The 19,918-nt window shown below is 43.7% G+C and overlaps 1 protein-coding gene across 1 annotated transcript in view; it reads right to left on the reverse strand.

The window, feature by feature from the left end:
* Positions 1 to 19,918, reverse strand: part of SLC6A4 (solute carrier family 6 member 4) — a 163,923-nt gene that overhangs the window by 97,081 nt on the left and 46,924 nt on the right. The window contains exon 2 of the mRNA XM_082245100.1: positions 8,080 to 8,629. Within this exon, the coding sequence (XP_082101226.1) occupies positions 8,080 to 8,524 (445 nt within the window). The 5' untranslated portion in view covers positions 8,525 to 8,629. The remainder of the gene's footprint in view (positions 1 to 8,079; positions 8,630 to 19,918) is intronic.

Genomic DNA, 19,918 nt, shown 5'->3' on the forward strand with positions numbered 1-19,918 from the left:
TTTGGGGAACCCCGTTCGGGAAAACATTTGAAACAGTTCCCTGGCAATGGCCTTAGAGGAAGTTTTCCTTAAAGGGACTGCTTCTGGATATCTAGTGGCATAGTCTAGGATGACTAGTATATATTGGTACCCCCTTGCTGACTTCACCAGGGGTCCTACGAGATCCATTGCAATTCGTTCAAATGGTACCTCGATAATTGGCAAGGGTATCAGGGGGTTTCTGTAATGGGACACCGGGGCAGTTAACTGGCAAGTTGGACAGGACGCACAATACCTTTTAACCTCGGCCTTTACCCCTGGCCAGTAAAACCGGTCAGTTACCCTGGCCTCTGTTTTTTCTGCCCCCAGGTGTCCTCCCAGTGCATCATTGTGGGCTAGATCGAGAAGCATCCGCCTATAAGGCTGGGGAACCAGCAACTGCTCGACAGTTTCCCCTCGGCTTTCAGCCACTCGATAAACCAAGTTATCTTTCAATGCAAAATGAGGAAACCTCTGGTCTGCACCTGGTATTTGTGGGATCCCATCAATAACAGAAACCTGCTCTCTAGCATTGACCAAGGTAAGATCCTGCAATTGAGCGGTGCCAAACGCACCCCTGGATACGTCCAGGTCTGGATGCACTGGCCTTGAGGAGGTTTCCCCTTCACTCTCCTCAACCTGGGACTGTGGTGGGGAGAGTTCCTCATCATCCTCTCCCAGCATAACCTGTAACGGGGAGACTTCCCCCCCCTCAGAGGTCAGCTCGGTCTTGCGACCTGAAACAGAAATAATATCGTCCACTTTAACATTTTCTGCAATGTCATTGTTAGTGACAGGTACCTCCCCATCAGGGGGTTGTGTTGTGGGGATTTCAGGCCCGGACCCCTCAGACTCTGTTCCTTCGAGGCCGAGGGTCCCCAGTCCCCTTGGTTGTCCAGGCTGTTCACACTGTACCTGGTTCCATAGTTCAAAAAACAGTGGGCAGTCCCGCCCCACTATGACATCATGTATCAAATTTCTTACCACCCCGACTTCTTGTGTCACAGAAAAAAAAAACAAAACACAGAGCGCTACGAAGACCTCCAGCATATGAAGGGTGGATGAACAGAACTAATAAGCAGCTGAATCCAGGGAGGAGGGGGAGGGGAGGGAAGGGGAAAAAAAAAAAAAAAAAACACAGGCAATAAAAAAGGTTGTAGCTGCAAATGGACATAGGCATAAAATGGTACCATACAATAGGGGACAATGGGATACCATAAATAGGTTGATGATCCTAAAAGGGATAAAGTCCGTGGGCACTGAGCTGCTCTTCCACAGATGAGGAGGAAGAATCTGTACAGACAAAAAGAAGAGGGGAGAAGCGCTCTAAGTGCAGACAATTTATTGCAGATAACAAGGCAGGTGATATACACTCACTAGACATGAAGACTGAAAAGCTGTATGTGTCAAAGCAATCCTGCAGCCATCCTCTGGAGGGTGTCCTCTGGTCACAGGAAGCCGTATGCAGTACTGTCACTGGCGGTGGGAGGGAAGAAAGCCGGCTGTCTCCCACAACATCAGCGGTGAGCGGTCAAGCGGCTCGGATCTGCGGTTCCGTGTTGCGAGTGATGGATGGAGGCACTCTCACCCACAGGGATGGTGGGATCTGTCCGATGTGTTACGGCATGCACGACGCGTTTCTGAGCATGCGCGGGGTCCTCTGCACCCGGCGCGCTCTTTCATCAGGTGCTAGAGTGCCGTAGTCTCTGTGGGGCTTTATGTAGTGCTGAACAAGAGGATAATTAGGCACAGCTGAAGTAAGGGGATGGCAACCGCCCACAGCACTGACTAGTGCTGTGGGCGGTTGCCATCCCCTTACTTCAGCTGTGCCTAATTATCCTCTTGTTCAGCACTACATAAAGCCCCACAGAGACTACGGCACTCTAGCACCTGATGAAAGAGCGCGCCGGGTGCAGAGGACCCCGCGCATGCTCAGAAACGCGTCGTGCATGCCGTAACACATCGGACAGATCCCACCATCCCTGTGGGTGAGAGTGCCTCCATCCATCACTCGCAACACGGAACCGCAGATCCGAGCCGCTTGACCGCTCACCGCTGATGTTGTGGGAGACAGCCGGCTTTCTTCCCTCCCACCGCCAGTGACAGTACTGCATACGGCTTCCTGTGACCAGAGGACACCCTCCAGAGGATGGCTGCAGGATTGCTTTGACACATACAGCTTTTCAGTCTTCATGTCTAGTGAGTGTATATCACCTGCCTTGTTATCTGCAATAAATTGTCTGCACTTAGAGCGCTTCTCCCCTCTTCTTCTTGTGTCACAGAGGTACCACCATAGGCAACAGTCACTGGCACCAGGGGGTACTCTCTGGTGTCCCCATGGATACATACTACCCGTAGAGTCTTACTTACTGGGCCGAGTCTTCCGATCACCCTGGTATGTACCAGCGTTACCATGCTACCAGAGTCCAGCAGAGCCTTGGCAGGAAGGTGGTTCACCCATAGTTCACATTCAAACTGTCCGGTCGCTATATCAAGATGGGTGGCACATGCTCTTTGCACATAAAAAGAGCTTCTCCGAACAGTCCCACACTCCATAGGCTCCTCCTGAAGTGGGCATTGTGCCCGGGTATGCCCCCAGGACCGACATCGCCAGCACTGTATGTCTCCAATCCTTGGGACAGGAACCAACCTCCGTGGTTCTGCTGAAGAAGATACCGGTTTGTGGGTGACAACGTCTGGCGGAGCTTCTCTCCTAGGTGCTGTGGCTGGCCTGGTTGCCCTATGTGTGGGTTCCCGATGCTTGGCAGGCCCGAGCAGGTCTTCCACCACAGTGTATCTTTCGACCAACTCTACCAGCTGGTCAGCGGTTGCAGGATCGCCATGGCTTACCCAGCGCTGTAGGTCATCTGGTAGGGACCGCAGGTACTAGTCCATCACTACCCGTTCCACCATTTGCGGGCCTGTCAGCTTCTCTGGTTGCAGCCATTTTTTCACCAGCTGTACCAGTTCGTGCATCTGGGACCTGGGTGGCCGATTAGGTTTGTACCTCCAGCGGTGCACCCTCTGAGCCCGGACAGCTGTGGTCACCCCCAGGCGGGCCAAGATCTCTGCCTTCAGACGCTCATAGTCGCTGATGTGCTCAGTTGGAAGGTCAAAGTAGGCTTTTTGCGGGTCACCAGTAAGAAAAGGGGAGATAATGCCAGCCCATTGGTCATGGGGCCACCCCTCTCTCTCCGCTATCCTCTCAAAAGTTGTGAGAAAAGCCTCCACATCATCACTGGGGGTCAGTTTTTGCAAGTAATGGCTGGCTCTCACAGATACTGGGTTGCCATCGGCAATGACTGCTTGCTCTCGTCCCTGAGCCAAACGCTGTACTGCCTCCTGCAAGGCAGCCACCTGTGCTTGAGTGGACTCCTGCTGGGCAGTAAACTGAGCAGCTAGCAACCGTGTGCTTTCCTGTTGTGCCTTTACAGCCTGTGCCAGGGCTTGCTGCTGCTGAGCCATTGCTTCCTCATGGCGACGGTTTGCCTCTACTGAGGCTTGCTGCTGGGTCACAGTGGCTTGCACCAGTGCTTTAATAACCTCCTCCATGCCTGCTGTTTGCAGTGTCTGAGCTGTTTTCACCCAAGACATGCCATAGGTATACTGTCTCTTTAAATGTCAGTTTTTGGTTTTAAACGGCTTTTGCGGCTGCAAAATGCACTCTGCCCGCATCCGAGACACCAGTTGTAAAGTTTGGGGGTTCTAGCTCCACCGGATTGAGTGCACAACCGTTTAAAACATAAACAAAAAGGCTTTATTTCAGCAAACTTAAACAGGCTTCCAGCAGTGCATAAATCAAACACAAAATAAAGTCCGCTTTTCTTCAGCACAAAGGAATAAAGCAAGAAAAAAGGCACATACGGTTTTGTGGATGGGTCTTCACCCCAAGGTTTGTAACAGTCCTTAATAGACCTCTCAGCAGCTTCCAGCAAACTTGCAGCTCCTTCAGACAGGTGCAACCACCAAACTACTCCTCCCCCACACTCACCTATTGCTGCTTCCTGTCTCTTAAGGACTGCTTCTCATGGGTCTTAACCCTGTATGTGCTGGAATCCCTTATGGTCAGGGGTGGGGGCTCTTTCCCACCCGAATATATCACTACAGAGCCCCCCAAATTCCGGGTCCCAAATATCGCTCTATTCAACACAGAGAAATTCAGTCCTCCTGATTTTAGCTATTTCCAGGAATTTCTCACCCGTCTTGGGTGACCCCCTGAACATTTCCCAACTTCCCTTAAAGAGACCACAACCCAAACACAGGAGATATATAGCGATTGTCCAGGACCCAACCTTGGCGTCCTGTACAACACATATACATATATATATATATATACACACACATACATATATATATATATATATATATATATATATATATACATATACATATATATGTATATATATGTATATATATATATATATATATATATATATATATACATATATATACACACACGTATATATATATATATATATATATATATATACGTAATTCTTGTGAATGAGCAGCCCAAACCAACTGTATACATTATATACATATATATATATATATATATATATATATATATATATATGTATATATATATATATATATATATGTATATATAATATATGTATACATAATATATGTATACATACATATATATATATATAATAAATGTATACAGTTGGTTTGGGCTGCTCATTCACAAGAATTACATGCAAAATAATGGTACCGCTTTCAGCACCTAAAATCCAAAAGAATCATACCGCCAGGGAGGTTAAGGGAGTAAAACCTTCCGTGGCTGAAGGGGGTAAAACCTTCCAGGACTGAAGTGGGTAACCTACCAGCATGTCTGTGGATCATGGAGGAAGCCAATGCAAGCACAGGGAGAACAGAGAACATGCAAACTTCATGCTGGTAACGTCCTGATTGGGATTTGTAGCAGAAGGAGTGTTAACCACAAATCCACTGTGCTGTCTGTAGCAGAAATATTCAAGTCTTCTTGGTACTGGTTTCCACTGGTTTCACACTCCTGGTCTGTCCCACCTTCTATGGCCAGACTCTTCAGAGACAGATCAGGATGTGCATGGCTCAGAAAAAGTGAGCCTTTTCAAATCCACTCCCTATATTGCATTGTGGAAAAACAATGTGCAGTGTACTGGCATAGAATGATAAGGGAGAGCAAAGCAGGGCACAGCGATGTGGGTTGGCGGAGTCTGAAGCCTCTATGTAGCACATTTTAGATCCGCCACACCCACACAGACTCTATATTCCAGGGTATGCTGGGATGTCTAGTTGCATTTTGCTCCGCCCCCTGGAGCTTAGTTATGGGGATCCCCATGACTAAGCTCCAGGGTGCGGAGTGAAACACGTTGGAGGTGTGGCCTGGTAGGAGTCCAGGCTGAGGTTAACACTCTGTTTACCTCCATAGGATCACATTGGTATGCTGTATTAGGGATTACCCCCTTTTTTTTCTTGAGCCATTACAGGAGCCAGGAATGAGCTCCATCCCTTGTCAGCACTCCCAGCAGCAGATGCAGAGGAACTCACACTTAAACCCCACATCAACTGAGTCTGAGGGGCACCTGGGGAATTTATGTCTCACACTAGGATGTGTAGTCTCAGTGAGGGACAAATAGGAAGTAATGTCACAGCTTTTGAGAAAAATCCTCCCAGACTTTGGGGATTGAGGAAGTTTCAAGACAGAATGATGACATCACAGCTTTTAAAACAGTAAGTTTTGAACAAAGTACAAAGTTTTGATCAATAAAATGTTAGCGTTTTTGCTTAATTGACTATACTGGACTACTGTGCAAATTTATTCACCATCCCTGAGTTCTTCTTTAAGAATTCTACAGTTGCTACCAAAACAGAAGAAAGTTGTAAAATATACAACTTGGTTTAGCAGCTAATGTAAAGGTGAGGTTTCCTGTCCATTCCTGTTGTGTCATGAAATGGGAAGTGAGGGGAAAGGTTTCCCAGTGGGAAAACAGATAAGCATGAAAAATCTCACAGAGGTTCTCAACCTTCTGTACTCTTTTCAAAAATAGAAGAGTTTCAGATGCGTTTCACTGTTTTTTATTTCAATTGTGTTTACTGAACAGCTGAAAGATGTTAGAAGCTCATACATATAAATACATATAAATTCAGTGGATTTGTCACATCAATATATAAGGAAAAGGCTTATGCACCCATCAACAAAGACCCATCAACATCAATAAGGCAGAGTAATAAAGTGAAACAATTCTTTAATCGAGAGTCAACAATTTTTAAGGTATGGGAACAAGTACAGGGAAGGATAGGAAAGGAAGAACAGAGAGGAGGGGGTAGGGAAGGGAGCCTGATGTTCCTCAGTATTGTCCAAGACATATATTGACCTATTTCACAAGAACAATGTTATCTCAGAGGTTGGTCAAGTGTCGGTCAAAGTCTGCTGGAAAAAAACAGGACATCCAAGGGTCCTAAATTTTCCTAAGTTTGAGCATTGAGTCTGTAAGTTGTTCTGACAATTTTCATTTGAAGTGTTGTGCATTCTATGCTTAACTTTGGTTAGTGAGAGAGTGGTGAGCAGCTATGCTTTTGCATTCATTTGTTTAGTAGATAGTAGGAGACATGCCATTAATTTAAATTGGTATTTTTGAAGTCTGTCTGGTTTCAAGTTAAGTTGGGCATCCACTGGGTTAATGGGGAAAGAGTGACATAATAATAACATCAACATGTCATATATGCACTGTCATAAGGTTTGAGCTACTCGGCATTTCCTCCAGATATGTAAGAAAGTACCTCAAAAGCAATGTCCTGAACATCCTAAGACAAAATGGGCTAACCAGGTTGGTACCAATTTTTAGCAGTATCACATTTTGTAGGTGGTTTCCAAAGCTAAAGCATGTCGCAAAAGATGAGTTTCACTTTAAAAAGGCAATAGAATCTCTTTTAAGGACAGATCTGTATCAGAAGTCTTCTTAAGCCGGCTGTAGACAGGTCAAAATGTGGCCAGCTCAGCAGGAACTGGAGGAATTCCAATCCATCTATGGGCAAGCTGGTTGTATTGAAGTTGATCCATCGATTGACTTCAGTACAAGAAGCCTGTCATCTTTTTTTTTTTTGCATGATCACTGCCGCCAGCTATAGCAGTCAACAGTAATCAAGGTATTCTGCCAGCAGCTATAGCAGCTGGCAGTGATCATTGTATTCTGCCGGCAGCTATAGCAGCAAACAGTGATCATTGTATTCTACCGGTAGGTAAGGCTCCCCGCTGGCATAACACAATAGTGCTGTGGGCGGTATTCCCCTTTACTATGTTAATGGGGGAATGAAGCAATTTTTTTCCATAATGTATGGCCTGCCTTAGACTTAAAGTGATACCACCAATTGGCTAGACTGATATGCCGAATTCCTCACCCAACAGGCTTGTTCCTTTTCAACATTTTGATTAAGGCTTTTTATAAATTCCAAAAATGTCTGTCATCATTAGCTCAAACAAATTTAAAGTGATGCTGAGAACAAACATCAATACTCTATATCACCAAACAATGTGTGGACTAAAGTTTGATGCTCTTGATAGTTGACCACAAATGTTACATGAATGCCTGAATGATAATACTTGCTATCCACTAATGTTTTGTGTATATATGCATGGTTGTCAGGGACAGTATTTTATCATGCCTGATGAAGAAATCCAATGCTTACACTTTAAAACATATCAAAAAAGCAAAAACACACAAGAACTTCACAACGACACTGCATTTCTGGCAAGATCAACAGGCATTTTTCTTCTAGAAAATGTACTTAGCTTAAAAAAGAAAACTAAACCAGCACCACATTTAAGAACTGGTAATCGACAACATATACAGTATACTTTTTGGTTTTGGAATTTGCCACCATCTCACCTAAAAGTATACTGAGTAAGTCAACCAGTCAACCAACACTTGATCAGTAGGGTCCCCACTGAACAAGTTTTCCAGTTTTTACTTAAAGCTGAAAACCATTTAACCTAGGGGTCTCTCTGCAGTAAAATATACAGCAACCTTCATAAATATTCATTGTTATATAAGTAGAACTATTTGGCATACTGACCTCCTCCATTTTGGTAACAGATATAAGGAAACCTCCATACATTGCCCAGATCCACTGCATACCCAATAACAGATAGGAGAAAGTCTATTTTTTTGCTCCAAGTCTCTCTTTCCGCGATCTCTGTTTGCAAATGATGCACCTCAGTCCCGCAGGAGGGAATGACAGTAAGTGTTGGGGTTGAGGTTTCGTCTATTCCATTTCTGGTGCCATTGCAAGGGGCATCAGGATTCTGTACTGCTAAATATTTATTAGACATGTGCCCAAGGTCTGCCCTCTCTCCTGGGCAGGGGTGCACCTTGTTGTGCTCTTCAGACAGTCGTAGTGATGGCTTGCAGTTTCTCAGCAACTGACCATCCTTTTTGCATTCTGATCTGGTCTTGCATGTCAAGGGCTCTTTCTCAGAACCCGAGGATGGGCTCTCAGTGCAGGCTGGTTTTCTATCCATCCTGTTGATTGTGTAGAGATTTAACTGGAGCCCATTTGGTACTATGTAGAAGCTGTGTATCCCTTAACACGGTGTTCTCAAAAATAAAGTCTTCCAGCCTTGACCCTGTAGAAAAATAAAATAAACTTTACTAGAGGACCCAATATAAATGGAGATCACTGATACAATGCTTTTTTTTTTTTTTTCTTTTACAAGAACACATTGTCTTAAATAAAGGATCTATTGAAATTACCATGTACAATTAATAAGGCTTATTTGCTTCTTTTGGAATGGGAAACTTTTTTGTCCAACACAAAGCACAGTTTCCACACAGCAAAGATCTAAAGCCGCAGTCTCTAAACTGCAGCCCAATGGCTGGATGTGGCCCTTTTCCTACTTTTATCAGGCATCTAGGGCACCATGCCATCCACTGACTCGATATTGAGGCACCATTCCTCCCACAGACTCCAATGATGGGGCACCATTCTCCCCACTGACACCAATGACGTGGCACCATTTCTCCTACTGACACAAATGATGGGGCACCATTCTCCCCACTGACACCAATGATGTGGCACCATTAATCCTACTGACACAAATGATGGGGCACCATTCCTCCCACAGACTCCAATGATGGGGCACCATTTCTCCCATTTACACCAAAGATGGGGCAACATTCCTCCCTTAAATACCAACAATAAAACAAATAAGCTTACACTTGTGCTATATTGCTGTCCACCCCTTCTTTTGATGTCACCCCATAGCCTTAGCTGTAATTTCTTTAAGACTTCCTCCTTTTAAAAAATTATTCCCTCATCTTTCCAAAATAAATATTTTATATTTAACAACCTGTCTAGGTCTGGGATCTATATTTAAATGAAAAAAAAAGCTACTTGGGAACATCCCACATATTTTCTTCCACCAGCTACAGCATGGAATAAGGACAAGTTCCAAGTATTACCTGTGGCTTGTTTTATTACAACCTGTGTAAGTCAGAGAACACATAAAAGTACTAGCTAAACAAAGACAGACAAATAATACACTGCCAGGCAGCCTGCATCTACAGGTCCCATTATTTTCAAACCATGACTAGAATTTCTGCAATGGCTAAATATATTATACAAGTCAACGGAAAAGTAAGGGCTTAAAAAACCACAGCCCCATTAGTGGTTAGGTATAGCAGTTTCAACCAATGATACACACATATATTTTTCTAATCTTTAAAAATATATGCTATTGCACTTTTTTTTAGTTAAGATAAAAATGTTATAAAATGTAATTAAACAGAATTAGTAACTAAAATTATACTGTATATGTATATATATATATATAATATACTGTATATATATATATATATATATATATATATATATATATATATATATATATATATATATACAGTATCTCACAAAAGTGAGTACACCCCTCACATTTTTGTAAAAAATTTTTTATATCTTTTCATGTGACAACACTAAAGGAATTATACTCTGCGACAATGTAAAGTAGTGAGTGTTCAGCTTGTATAACAGTGTACATTTGCTGTACCCTCAAAATAACTCAACACACAGCCATTAATGTCTAAACCACTGGCAACAAAAATGAGTACACCCCTAAGTAAAAATGTCCAAATTGGGCCCAAAGTGTCAATATTTTGTGTGGCCACCATTATTTTCCAGCACTGCCTTAACCAACTTGGGCATGGAGTTCACCAGAGCTTCACAGGTTGCCACTGGAGTCCTCTTACACTCCTCCATGACGACATCACAGAGCTGGTGGATGTTAGAGACCTTGCACTCCTCCACCTTCCATTTGAGGATGACCCACGGATTCTCAATAGGGTTTAGTTCTGGAGACATCCTTGGCCAGTCCATCACCTTTACCCTCAGCTTCTTTAGCAAGGCAGTGGTCGTCTTGGAGGTGTGTTTGGGGTCATTATCATGTTGGAATACTGCCCTGGGGCCCAGTCTCCAAATGGAGGGGTTCATGCTCTGCTTCAGTATGTCACAGTACATGTTGGCATTCATGGTTCGCTCAATGAACTGTAGCTCCCCAATGCTGGCAGCACTTATGCAGCCCCAGACCATGACACTCCCACCACCATGCTTGACTGTAGGCAAGACACACTTGTCTTTGTACTCCTCACTTGGTTGCCACCACACACACGCTTGACACCATCTGAACCAAATACCTTTATCTTGGTCTCATCAGACCACAGGACATGGTTCCAGTAATCAAAGGCCTGTTCTGAGTGGATTTTGTCCTGTTACACCACTGTATGGTCTTGGCCACCATGCTGCAGCTCAGTTTCAGGGTCCTGGCAATCTTCTGATAGCCTAGGCCAATGATGGTGAACCTTGGCACCCCAAATGTTTTGGAACTACATTTCCCATGATGCTCATGCACTCTGCAGTGTCGCTGAGCATCATGGGAAATGTAGTTCCAAAACATCTGGGGTGCCAAGGTTCACCATTACTGGCCTAGGCCATCTTTACGTAGAGCAACAATTCTTTTTTTCAGATCCTCAGAGAGTTCTTTGCACGAGGAGCCATGTTGAACCTCAAGTGACCAGTACGAGAGAGTGAGGGAGCTAACACCAAATTTAACACACCTGCTCCCCATTCACACCTGAGACCTTGTAAGACTAACAAGTCATCATGACATCGGGGAGGGAAAATGGCTAATTGGGCCCACTTTGGACATTTTAACTTAGGGGTGTACTCACTTTTGTTGCCAGCGGTTTAGACAATAATGGCTGTGTGTTGAGTTATTTTGAGGGTACAGCAAATTTACACTGTTATACAAGCTGTACACTCACTACTTTACATTGTAGCAAAGTGTAATTTCTTCAGTGTTGTCACATGAAAAGATATAATAAAATATTTACAAAAATGTGAGGGGTGTACTCACTTTTGTGAGATACTGTATATATGTATATATACATTAGCTGCTGCATATTTTTTTTTTTTGTATGAATATGTTTCATTTAAAATAATTGTTTTATTTCCTTATGAGTTTAAATTCTTTTGGACAGTGCTATTTTTTCTGCTTCTCTACAAAACAGAAAAGTCCTTTTTCTACAGATTCTTGCTATCAATCTACATCATATTCTGTGGGAAATGAGACAATAATGCCTAGTATACACGATGAGAAAATCAGATGAAAAAAAGGTTTCTGCAGCATTTTCATACAAATGCAATGTGAGTACAGCTGTACAAACTGTATTCGCATCGCACAGACATAGCATGTGATCTGCACAGAAATGCTGTGCAAATCACATGCGATGTCTATGTACGCAATAGTGTGAACCCAGGCTGAGACACGTCTGAGCTTGATCACAGTTAATTGACAGGTTGCATTTGACCGGCAGTTTACCTCGTTTTGACCTTCTTCCGAACTGCATCAATCTGCTTTCATATTCTCATTGACTTGTATGGAAAGAAAATCTGTTCTGGATGATCTCAAATGATCTTATATAGATTATGCTTTGCACAGCATCATGCTGATTCCACTGACTACTGACATAAGAGGGATAGAGGACATACTGTACATACTTACCTTTGGGCATCTTTGGCAACCGATATATATCACAAAACAATTTTTTTTTATAACCTGTCCATTTGACAGTAGTTTCACCAGGCAGCTCCTAGACATAAGATCACCGCCTGATCTAGCAGCAAATAGCTGAATCAGGAGGCTATCATCTGTAGCAAGGTTTCCAGGCCTATGGCCAGATGTGGGTCTGCCATTAGTACCGGTAATCTCTCCAGCCCATGTGAGCTGTGACCCTGGGTCTGACAATTGAAGCAGCGACAACTCCGGCATCTTTGTTTGTGGTTTTTATTGGAATTAGGGGATGGGAGAAGGGAATGAGTGGGATACTCCTTGAGGCTTGAACTAATTACAATTGGGACTTTACTTCTGAAATGCCCATTGGCGCTTCCTTGACGCCAGCCGGCGTCAGCCAATGCTCACTGACACTGAGAACACTCTGTATAACAGAAGAAGTGCTGAATCCTCGACTTATAGTCCAGAAGATCCAAGACTCAGAACTGTAGAACTCCTGACACTGTTGTACTGTGAAAGTCACTGAATACTTCCTCCTCCCCCCCCCCCCCCCCACCTGGCACAGCTTGAGGTAGTATGTAGTAGAACTGTGTATAGCTGTCACTGTAATTGGCACACTCTGTACAATTCAGGGCCCAAACTACAGGTGCCCCCTTTGACCTCAAACTCTTCAGGGTCCACTGACTAGGTACCCCCCTCTGTAGCTTCAGGGTCCTCAACCTAGGTACCCCCTTTACAGCTAGCTGACACTGGATCCCAGAACTTCTTCCGGAGTGGTCCCCTCTAACTTCAGGCAGACCCCCAGGGGCAATCCTCAGTACTCACGACCTGTGTAGGCTTTCCTGGGACTGGCCCATCTCTCTCCGCAGGCTCTCGGCACCCTGGATCCCCTCAGCTCAACTCAGCACACTCTGGACACTCAGACGACACCCCGAGACATCCCCCTTCCTCAGACAGGAGAAGAGACAGCCGCACTCTCCTTCCTGGGACTCTGCTCCCACCAAAGACAGCTTGCCACACACTTTCCCCCAAACTTATACCCACTCCCAGAATCTCTTGCAGCATAATCTGCCTTCTGGGGTAGTTACAAGCTGGGATGTGTCCCCTGATTGGGCTTCCCACACTGCCCTATGAGAATCCTCTCACAGGAGCTAGTGGGGATACTTCCCCATCAGCAGGCACATCTGGAAGCCCTGACACCCTAGCAAAATAAATCACAGCCCTGCTGTTAAGCAGACAAGGCCCACTATACATTTACGTAGCACCGACCTGTAGGGTGCTACACATCTAATCCCTATGGGCATCCTCAGTCTTTTTTTTTGTGTGTGTGGCACATTATTGCTCCATTATAAAGGTAGTAGACAGAAAAAAAGCAACTACATCATGCACTTTTCTGTCTCTACCTTTTGTAGTGGGGGTTTAAGGACATTACACTACTAAAATTGCATCCAACCAATCACAGGATGGTAGCAATGGTCCCCTAACTCATAGAACAGTGATCTTTCCATGATGTAAGCCATGGGGCTCCAAACTTTTTAGTGGAAGAGCCACAATGTATATTTTGCAAATATTTGTGGGCAAAAACGCATAGTTTTTATAAATGAATGAACAAAATGTAAATGACAGTGTATACATACGCTTCAAGAAATAACTTCACATCAGAAGCCCCCTATCACATCAGAAGTCCCCCGTTCACCTCAGAGTCAACACTTCATATCAGAATCCCTCATCACATTATAACCCCTTTCACATCAGAGCCCTGTTTCATGTTAGAGCCCCCCATTTCACCAGAGCCCCCCTTTCACATCTGAGTTCCCCCTTCACATCAAGGTCCCCACTTGCACATCAGAGCTCCCCCTAAACATCAGAGCCCCTTTCACATGAAAGCCCCCCTTACATCTGAGACCTCCCCTCACACTACAGCCTCCATTTCTCATCAGATTAGATCCTCCCTTTCACATCAGAAGCTCCCCATCTCATCAGAAACCCCCTTTTTACATCCATGTTCCCTCTTCACATCAGATTCCCCTTCACTTTAGAACCCCTCTCATATGAGAGCTTCTACTTACATCTGAGGCCCTATTTACATCAGAGCCCCCATTTCCCATCAAAGTTGCCCCTTCCCATTTGAGCCCCCTTGCACAAGGGACTTCCCCCTTCACTTCAGAGCCCCCGTTGTACATGAGATTCCCGCTTTCACGTCAGAGTCCTCAGTCCCCCATCCTACCTTACAACCTGGGGTGGTAGGTGGAGCAGGCCCTCTTCTGATTGCTGGGAAAGCCCTGGATGCTGCTGTCCTGGATAAGCATCATGTGTTTCCAGGGTATGTGGATCCTGGACACTAAACATCACTAATTGTTAAGGTGCGGGCATCAGTGTGCCTGTACCATGGAAACACTTGATGCACATACCGGACTCTATTGGGCTGAGCAAAATCTTATAGCGGGCCAGAGTTGGCCTGCAAGCCATAGTTTAGAGACCTAAACTGCACAGTAGCATTAAAAAGAAAATATTCACATAAAACTGTAGGAGAATAATTACTACTACATGCCACTGTACACATTACACCAAAAAATCCCACTGTTTAGACATTTAGTAATGGATTGTTACTAATATGAGATTATTTGATGATGATTTTGAGGCATATGAGTCACAAGAATCACTCATATAGCCTAGGCCTTATTCTGTATATATGGTCCATGGGAAAACCAACTTATGGACTCTCCAACCATTTCAAGAACAGTTCTGAGATCTGTCTTGGTGTATATCAATATTGTGATTTTTACAATAAATAATTCTAAAAAATAGCAGGTATATGGTATATGATCTAAAACATTCACAATTATTTACCAAATTTGATTGCTGCTAAGACATATTATTTTTTCATGAATGACTCCCCTTCTGCTAGGCCCATTGTAGTTGTATCCTTTTCTATGGCCATTGTTATATCTTTGTTTTGCAGCTCATTTACTCTTCAAAACAGTATTTTATATTAGAGATAGAGGAGGTACAGGTGTACAGCTTGTGTTTTCGGTTGCTACTTGACAGAACACACTGTTCCCTTTCTAATGAAAAACATACATCTTTTAATAGGACATAAAAGGGGCAGTTACATAAATGAATGTGTTTCTTCCGGGTGCTGTAGCCGAAGACTTGTTTACACAGGATGTTACTATTAAATGAACTAAGAATTTGCTTTAGGGCACAACTACATGTAATATTTTTTATCAATTGTTAGCAAGAAATTAACTGCTTGTTGACGATTGCTTAAATTGTTAAATATTGAAAACGAAAATAAATATATAATAAAAATATTGCAAAATAAAAGTGTTTAACCACTTCCCGCCCACATTATAGCAGTTTTACTGCTACAGGGGCGGGACCCGTGCCATGGATCACGTATATATACGTGATTCGGCTCTTCCAGGTAGGGGGCACGCATGCGCAACGCCAGAGGCGCGCTGTGTATGATCACAATGGAAGCCCAGCGGCAGGTACCATGGACTCAATGTCCGCCGGCACCCGCCGATGATGAAGCAGAGAGGCAGAACAGCGGTCTGACAGGAGGGAAGGCATGGATCCTGTGTCTCTTTAAAGCAGGGATTAGGATCCAAATCTTCCCCTAGTACAAGCACCTACCACAGTTTAGAAAAAAACACAGGCTAGGCACACAGTTAACCCTTTGATGGCCCCTGATGTTAACCCCTTCCCAGCCAGTGTTATTAGTACAGTTACAATGCATATTTTTTTTAGCACTGATCACTGTATTAGTGTCACTGGTTTAACCACTTAAGCCCCGGAAGATTTTACCCCCTTCCTGACCAGGGCCTATTTTGCGATTCGGCACTGCGTGACTTTAACAGACAATTGCGCGGTTGTGCGACGCTGTACCTAAACGAATTTGATGTCCTTTTTTTCCCACAAACAGAGCTTTCTTTTGGTGGTATTTGATCACCTGTGCAATTTTTTGATCATGCGCTATAAACAAAAAAAGAGCGTAAATTTTGCAAAAATAACAATATTTTTCACATTTTGTTATATGAAATTCCCCAAAAAAATTTTAGGCCAATTTGTTTTATGCTACATATGTTTGTTAAAAAACATCGCAAAAAGCGTATTTTGATTGGTTTGCGCAAAAGTTATTGCGTTTACTAACAAAGGGAAAGATTTTTGTCCTTTTTGTTGTTTTTTTTTAACGATTAATGGCAGCGATCTGCGATTTTTGTTGCGGGACTGCGACATTGCGACGGACAGATCGGACCCTTGACTGACATTTTTGACACTTTTGGGGGTACCAGTGACATTACTACAGTAATCAGTGCTATACATATGCACTGTTACTGTAAAAATGACACTGGCAGGGAAGGAGTTAACTTTATTTGAGAGGGAGGGGTTAAGTGTGTCCCTAGGGGCGTGCTTCTAACTGTGATTGGATGTGGCTTGAGGTGTAAGAACAGAGATCAACGGTCCTACATAGCAGGACCATATGATCTCAATTCTTACACAGGGGAGAATGACAGGCAGCTTTGTTTACATTAGCCGCCTGCCTTTCTCCCGCTGTAACTGACAATCGCGAGTGACCGGCGGACATCGGGTCCGCCGGGCACACGCGTGGGGGGGTCCGTGAATGAGCGGGGGCGGGAGCACGCCTCCGGCGGCGTGCGCTCGCCCCCTAGAGCCTCACAGGCTAGCGACGTTGCTTTGCCTGTGAGGGGCTGACTGGCGCAGTAAATTTACTGTGGGCGGCCGGCAAGTGGTTTTAAAGTGTAAAAAGTGTCAGTTAGTGTCAGAATGTCGGCCGCAATATGGCAGGCGCGCTATAAGTCACTAATCACCGCCATTACTAGTAAAAAAAAATTTAAATAAATAAAAATATCCCATAGTTTGTGGACGCTATAACCTTTGTGCAAACCAATCAATATTCGCTTATTGGGAAAAAAAAAAAGGTGATCAAATATCACCAAAAGAAAGCTCTATTTGTGGGGAAAAAGGACATACATTTTATTTAGGTACAGTGTCGTATGACCGCGCAATTGTCAGCTAATATAACGCAGTGCCGTATTGCAAAAAAATGGCCTAGTCAAGATGGGGGGTAAATCTTCTGGAGGCCAAATGGTTAATCACCATGTTTACAATCTGCCAATAGCTTACATATACGATCTTTTACCTTTCAAAATAAAATCGGACACATCAACTAATATCTACAGACTTGAATACGGATAAAGCAGCATAACAAGCCAGTCAAGTTGTGCTGCAGCATGCTAATAGGAGAAGAGAGCAGAGTGACAGAGAGATGAGTACATCAGTCTGCTGCTTCTACAGTCACAGGCTGGGGGAGGGATAAGAGCTAAAATCGACACTTAAAGTGGAACCTACCTGCCTGCTCGCTGTATTCTCTTGCAGTTTAAACTGAGCTGTGCATGTGCAGCTCAGCTTACAGTGTTGGCTCTGTCCCTATGCACAGGAGTAATGTCTTCCCGCGCCTGCCAATGAAGAAAGCCGAAGACTGGCACACAAGATGCCGGTGCCAGCAAGGGACAGGAGCCATTGAGGGAAAGGTAAGTGGTGATCCATTTAGCTCCATCTTAAAGTGTCACTATATTCACATCATAAAAAAACTATCAATAAATGGTGTATTATATGCTGTTCATACTCAGTCACTATGAGATTTGTTTTCTGTATTCTGCAAAAAATGTGGTTGATCCTGCTGCTCTCTATCCCCCCCTTCTGTTCATGTCCCCAATTCAGCAAGGGGTTTTAAAGCTGTGGTGGCAACTCTGCACATGCTCAGTTTTCAGTGAGTTTTAATGCTGAGCATTACCTTTCTATCACATCTGAGCAGCCCATATGACTACAGAGTCTTACATGTGGGCGTATACACAGTGGTAAATGACAGCCCACTCCCTCCCTCATCCTCCATGCCCACTAACCAGCTAAACACAATAGGGGTGGGATATTACATGTAGATTAATAGAGGCTTCACCTCCCTCCTATTTTAGGACACAGGCTGGAGGGGTGTGACACAGCCTGTGACTGGCTGAAATCCACCCACACCATGTTGTTGCCAAAATAAGTGAAAGATTTGATTCTAAATATATATTTGTACGACAATTTAACCACTTCTGGACCGGAAAGTTTTCCCCCTTACTGACCAGGCCATTGTTTGCGATTCTGCGTTAGTTTAACTGACAATTGCGCAGTCGTGCGACGCTGTACCCAAATAAAATGGATGTCCTTTTTTTCCCCACAAATAGAGCTTTCTTTTGGTAGTATTTTATCACCTGTACAATTTTTATTTTTTGCACTATATAAACAAAATAAGAGAGACAATTCTGAAAAAACCAACAACAATATTTTTTACTTTCAGCTATATAACATTCCCAATCAAAAAAAAAAATTAAAAATCTAATTTTTTCATCATTTTAGGCCAATTTGTATTCTGCCACATATTTCTGGGAAAAAATCCCAATAAGTGTATATTAATTGATTTGCGCAAAACGTATCGAGTCTAAAAACTAGGGTAAAGATTTATGTCATTTTTATTTTATTTTAATTTCAACTAGCAATAGCAGTGATCAGCGGTTTTTAGCGGGACTCCGACAATGCAGCGGACAGATTGGACCCCTAACTGACATTTTTTACACTTTTGGGGGGACCAGTGACATTACTACAGTAATCAGTGCTAAAAATATGCACTGTTAAGCCTCGTACACACGCGTCGAAATTCGGCCGGGAATTTTCGTCCGACGACCGAACCGCCGATTTTCGGCTTGTTAGTATGATGCTTCCGACAACCGACTCCGACTTTTCGGCTGAAATAATTCTGGTGTGCAGGCTATAAAATTTTTGTCCTCCGTCAAAACACGTCCGATTTTCGTGCAGTCAGTACAGATTTCGACAGGGAAAAATCTTATGAGCAAGACTGGACATGCTCAGAGAAGAAAGAACACAAAGAAAGCAATCCAACACATGACATCACTTCTGAAGTAGAATTTTGTTGTGCGGGAAAATTCGTGTGCAGTCTAGGCACATTCCAACCAACAAAACTCCACTCTGGACAAAATACGGACGACCGGTCGGCGGAAATTTGTTGCGTGTGTGGCTTTACTGTAATAATGACACTGGCAGGGAAGGGGGTTAACACCAAGGGGGATCAAAGGGTTAAGTGTCCCTAAGAGGTGCTTTCTAACTGTGTGGGGGATGGGTTTATGGAATGAACACAGGGACCTGTGTTCCTAAACAGGAGGAGCACAGGATCCCTGTGTTCATTGCCGACAGAGCAGCGGTCTGCCGTGTTTGGCAGACCGCCATTCTGTCTCCACGCTGATTTGCAGGAACAAGCCGACCTGCCACAGTATATGTACGGCGGCTGGTCGGCAAGTGGTTAAACCAGTTAATTAATATTTATTAGTTATTTTTATTCTGTATCCCAAAGGCTGTTTTGTTTTTTAATTTTAAACATGTGGTCAGCAGCAGAGATGTTTCCCTGCAGACCGGCTGGGTCATGTGACAGCTGTAAATCAATCAGGAAAAAGATACTTTGTTTTTCTTTTTTTAATTCAAATAATTACAGTGTCATCATCCATATATAGAAATAGAAGGGACAATGTAAATTAAACCGTGTGTGTTTAATATCACTTTAACTGCAGCAGAGAAAAATCAGATGTCCTGCCCTGCCAGACAGGATGACTGGATGAACAGAAATACAAATCCTTTGTCAGGTAAAACAGTTACATATATGTATTTCATCTTTGTATTTACATGCTTTCCTGGAATTCAGCTTTGAGTAGCTTAAAGTGGAACTTCAATCTCTCACCCCAACATGGACTACTTTCAATCCTTATGCTGTTA

This window comes from Pelophylax lessonae (assembly GCF_965119305.1).
Source record: "Pelophylax lessonae genome assembly, chromosome: 2".
NCBI classification, from domain to species: Eukaryota; Metazoa; Chordata; class Amphibia; order Anura; family Ranidae; genus Pelophylax; species Pelophylax lessonae.